The 5,308-nt window shown below is 35.3% G+C and overlaps 1 protein-coding gene across 1 annotated transcript; it reads left to right on the top strand.

Annotated features, from left to right (window-relative positions):
- The first annotated feature begins 3,114 nt into the window (after positions 1-3,114).
- On the top strand, positions 3,115-4,882 carry LOC125824227 (inorganic pyrophosphatase 1). The gene is made up of 4 exons (XM_049503575.1): positions 3,115-3,258; positions 3,444-3,565; positions 3,657-3,855; positions 4,619-4,882. The coding sequence occupies exons 1-4, from the start codon at positions 3,115-3,117 to the stop codon at positions 4,880-4,882; spliced, it is 729 nt and encodes a 242-aa protein (XP_049359532.1).
- Positions 4,883-5,308: the final 426 nt, after the last annotated feature.

Below are 5,308 nucleotides of genomic sequence, written 5' to 3' on the forward strand. Positions count from 1 at the left end.
TCGTGTTGGGTTTGAGAATCAAGATGACTTTAGAAACAATTTCCCAATTCTAAACTAATGTGGGGTTCTAATTTAGGATGAAAAAATCGTTAGGGTACTGGGCAGGGCATGGGGTGGCTCTCCAGACTTGGCGTTCAGTAGTTTGGTGCCTGGCACCCCGCACCAGCAATGTGCTAGGGGTCGCCTGGATTAATTCTTCCTTGTTTCTTTCGGGGCGTGTTCCTTTAAGTTGTGGCTACGTTTCCCCTCTTTAGATTAGCTCCTATAAACTCCATTTACCTTTGAAAATACCTACACATCCTAATACGTGTCTTAGCGTGCATTCAAAACTAAAGTGAGTTTACATGAAAGGTTTAAGGGGTCTATTTTCAGAAAAAAGAAGAGTTTTCAGTTGCTATGCATATTGATCTTGAACTTGAAAGATAAGTCCATAAGTATACGTAAATGCAAGTATGAGTTATGTTTTTTTTTGAAAAGTACTTCAGTAAAGTAATAGCCCTTTCTTTCTAAAGGGTGAATAGAATAATTGATATTTATTATTCTGGGAGTAGTATCGAGCATCAAATCGGGTTAGAGTCTTTTATAACTCAAAAGTCCCATAAAACAACGTAGCCAACGTAAGATAGAATAGCATTGATTCATCCTGTCGCTCTTCACTGACTCTGAGAAGGCCTATTAGATGGATCCATAGTTACAGTATCATATCATCCTATACCCTGACAAAGTATAGGATGACCCTAGAACCATGGGTGAAACATTGTATCATTACTAGGCTCATGGTAATGGTTGTCGATTAAAGAAACTCCCAACAAATAAAGTATATTCTTTTCATATTGCTTTTATTGCATATCTTATTGTAAAGTTTAAATTATTTTCACATCATGTTTATGTATTGATTCAATTGAGTTGCTTTCAGTCATTCAGTTCAATTAATTGTTCTTTCAACCATATTACATACTCTTACATTCAATGTACTGATGCCATTCAACCTGCATCTTTAATGATGTAGATACAAGTGTTCAGGATTATCAACAAACACTTCGTTCAGATCATCTTACACTCATAGACAGTATTTGGTAAGGCCTCCTTGCTTTCGGGAGACTCCAATTTCATTTCAGTTTTAGTAGTATTTAAGGCATTATGGGTCTTGTCCCAACATCTATCTTGAAATAGTTAGAGGCTTCATATAGACAGACATAATTAGATGTTCCTATTATTTCTCATGATGTTTATTTAACTTATGAATTATGTTAAGTATTACAAGACAATGTTTTTAAAACTTCTCTTTGAATGTCTAAATCTCATCTATTTAAGCTTCTGCGTATCTTTAAGGGTCATGAGTCATAGTTAGCCAGGCCAAGGGTTCGCTTGTGGATCAAAAATGATTCTCGAGTGTTGCTCGCGTCCAGAGGGTAGGCTCGAGTCGTGACAAATGAGTTCCTAAGGCCTTGAGTAACATTTTCAAGTAGTAAATTTCAAATTCAAACCTTATTTTTGAATTTGAATTTTGAGTTAATTGACCCATTTTTCAAAGTGAATGATGTGAGTATTGTTGTTTCCGCAAATTTATTGTGAATACTTATTTGTTTTAGATTGTGTGGCCTTTGACATTAATTGGAATGGGAAGACTCAACTCTTGGAGGGATTAATTGATTGATTTAAGAAAAATGATCTCCTAAGCCTTGTAATCTAGTAGAATTTGCGTATTCCCTTCATTGTGTGTGTGTGTGTTGGGAGTAATGAAAATGAGGTGAATGGTTAATTGTCCACGTGATAAATCTTAAAAAATAAAAAAAGGATTGAAATGTAAAAGTTATGTGTTGATCATAATGTTTGCAAATCGCTTCGTTATGACCCCTTTTTGATTGATTGAAGAAATACTTGATAGCATAAATGTGAACTTGGATTGCATAAATTGTTGTCTCTTCCGTGTGGTGTGATATTGCTTGTGCGCATTGATTGCTGGACACTGTGATGAGACATGTGAGGGTTATGATGCCAAGGTCATTTCCGATAAGTGTTTATGATGTCGCGGTCACTGTCGACAAGTGCTATGATGCCGAGTTCATTTCTGGCAAGTGTTTGTGATGTCTAGGTCATTTCCGACTAGTGAGTTGATATAAAGCTGATGAAAAATGGTTCCAGCTAGAGATTAATTATGTGATTTGATGCATTTTGATGTTTATGTGTGACTTACTTGTTAATTGTGATTGATGAACTTGTTACGTGTGATTGATCTACTTGATATTGAGATCGACTTACTTGATGCGTGTTGAATTGTGACTATTGTATTATGACTATTGAGCCTTCTGACCTGTAAATTGTATAACTGTTAGATTGGGCTGACTTTTGTGTAGGTTGTAGTTTGAGGAGGTTCGATTGGAATGGAAGGAGTATTCAATTTCTAGCTAGTTGCTTTGTTTATTAGGTTGCTTGCTGGGTACCATATTGTTGGTACTCTCTCCTTTCTTCTACACTTGTGTAAGTTCCGAGCCCGTTACTGTGTGATCGTCCTTTTTCTCCTATTTTCTGAGGCTTGTGAAAGGACTATTGAGAGGTAGTTGATTGTCATTCCGGTGGATCCTCTTTTTCCTTTTCTTTACGCTTTGTTCTATTTGAGAAACAAAGGTTGAGACTTGTACTTATTTCTTAATTTCGTACTTTATGTATTTGTAGCTTGTACACGTGACAACCAGATTTTGTGGTTTTAATAGAAAAAATAAGTTTTTCCGCTTTTATCTTGTTCTTGCTTTATCTTTTCATTTATTTTCGTTTCATTGGGTTGATGCTGACTTGTCTTGATGAAAATATACAAGTGTCATCACATCAATTTTTTATTTGTGACAGTAGCATTCACAATTTTCAAAGTTAATATCTTAAAAGGTCACCGAACTATGAAAAGTTATCTAATAAAATAATTGAATTTAATTTTGTATTAATAAAATCTTACAACTTTAACACATTTATCTTTTAAAATAATTCAACTACATTTATCATTAGAGTAGTGTTTATAAGCAAAAATTTTTAAGACATCCAAATTTGTGGATTTTATTCGGAGAAGTTACGAAAACTCAGTGGTTCCCGGATCTACTTAACGCCGGGAAATCAGTGAATATGGTTGGGGTAAAGGTGGTGATTGTATTTGATTTTGATCGGACTCTCATTGACGATGACAGCGATAGATGGGTCGTCGAGAATATGGGTCTAACCCATTTGTTCAACCAGCTCCGACCAACTTTACCTTGGAATGCTCTCATGGTCACTCTTGATTTTTCTTTTGTTTTTGGTTTTTTAATTAACAATATTGGTATTTTGATTTGTAACCCCAATTAGTGTTATGTTGGTGGGTTATCCAGCAGAATTTTGTTTTTCAATAGCTAGATTGGTTACTATTTTCTGATTCAACTATCATTTCCTAACAATGTGTAGTGACTGGTGTTTAGGATAAGATGATGGAGGAGCTGCATTCACAGGGTAAAACTGTTGAGCAGATAGCTGAATGTTTGAAGCAAGTTCCGTTGCATCCTCGGACAATTTCAGCCATACAATCAGCTCATGATCTCGGGTATGTATTTCTAAATTGTCATTTTGATTGATATATTAGATATTTCCATGAAATTGTTGCTTTTTTCTAATTACATTTGTGGTTATTTCAGATGTGACTTAAAAGTAGTTAGTGATGCCAATCAGTTTTATATCAAGACTATATTGAAACATCACGGATTATACAGATGTTTCTCGGAGGTCATTACTAACCCAACATCAGTAGATGGAGAAGGTAGATTGAGGATCTTTCCTTACCATGATATGACTTCTTTTCATGGGTGTAATCTATGCCCTCCTAACTTATGCAAGGTATCCTAACATCCATTTTGTCATTCTCTGAAACTTGAAGAAATTACTCATCTCAATGCTCGAGTAGTTTTGTGGTCAGATGATGAATTCCTATAATTCATGCTAGATGTGTTCTATAGAAATAAGAAAAATCATCAAAACTTTGCAAGTCTCAAATGAAATGGATTTGTTTCACTTTTCCCAATTTTGTAGTCAACACTTGTAGCTGTTGAGATCATTCGTGTATTGCTATATGATGTTTCCTTTCATTTTAATTTGTTTTTACTTGCTTAATCCATATTAAGTTTGCAAAGGCGTATGATCCCGTGGAAAATGCTCCTTGTGTCTATCTCTCTTACCATTTCAAAACAAGTATGCTTGAACTTTCAAGTCTTGATATCTCCCATGCATAAGATATTTCTGCTTGACCCTTGATTAGTTTTGTATCATCTTCGATAACAACTGTGGTTAGCTGTTGTGAAGGTTATATTGATGAAATTGTGAATGCAGCCTTCTTAAATTATACCTTATAGGTGAAGGAAATTTTAGAACTACAAAGCTTGCAGGCGTTTATGGTCGCGTCTTTATTTCCTTTGTCTTTGACCATGTCTCACAGGGTTCTTCAAATGATCTAAAGACATATTTTCATTGCTACTAACATTGCCTCCCATGACATTTTGATGTGATTCTTACCATTAAGTAGTAAAATTTTGCTATACTAGTCCCAATAATGCATTCGCTACAAGTTGCAAATATCTAAAATATCAGCTATTCTTTTGCGTAGGGTCTTGTTATTGAGCAGATCCAAGCTTCCATGAGTGAGAAAGGGAAATCAAGATTCATATATCTTGGAGATGGGAGAGGTGATTACTGCCCAACGTTGAAGCTCGATAAAGGAGACCATGTAATGCCAAGGAAGGGCTTTCCATTGTGGGATCGCCTGCTAAGTGATCTAAATCTTTTGAAAGCAGACTGTCATGAATGGAGGAATGGGGAAGAACTAGAAAGCATCCTACTCCAGCTTATTGAAAAAATATACAAGGAATAGAACATTAACATTCTTGATAACAGTCTATTTAAATTGTCAGTGTATATCTCCCTCCAACATTTTCCAGATTGAGACCAGCCAGTAGGTTTGTGCACTAAATTGGTATCTGTTAATTTCAGCCTTATAGGTGATTTTGGTCTATTTAAGCACTGTGCTTCAAGGCTCAAGTTGGGGTTGGCGCTTCAGACCGGATGATAACAGTACCACAACAACTATGCCTCGGTTCCAAACAAATCGATGTTATGAATTTTCATTGACCATGTTAATTCATTTAAACTCATACTAGTCAAATATACGTGTTTTGTACATGTGTATTGCATTAATTAATAACAAATGTTGCAACTCATACTGGCCTCTACTTATTTGTTGCAATTTACAACTCATTACTTTTCAGTAAAAGAAGCATTACAGAGACATCCTTAAGTT

This window comes from Solanum verrucosum, unplaced genomic scaffold (assembly GCF_900185275.1).
Source record: "Solanum verrucosum unplaced genomic scaffold, falcon-dt-bn FXZP01000017.1, whole genome shotgun sequence".
Taxonomy (NCBI): Eukaryota; Viridiplantae; Streptophyta; class Magnoliopsida; order Solanales; family Solanaceae; genus Solanum; species Solanum verrucosum.

Bases quoted from the DNA above. Each gene is read 5' to 3' on its own strand.
- LOC125824227 (XM_049503575.1), top strand. From the start codon at position 3,115: ATGGTTGGGGTAAAGGTGGTGATTGTATTTGATTTTGATCGGACTCTC. The intron at 3,566-3,656 runs GTATGTATTTCT...TGGTTATTTCAG, and splicing joins CAATCAGCTCATGATCTCGG to ATGTGACTTAAAAGTAGTTA. The intron at 3,856-4,618 runs GTATCCTAACAT...TCTTTTGCGTAG, and splicing joins GCCCTCCTAACTTATGCAAG to GGTCTTGTTATTGAGCAGAT.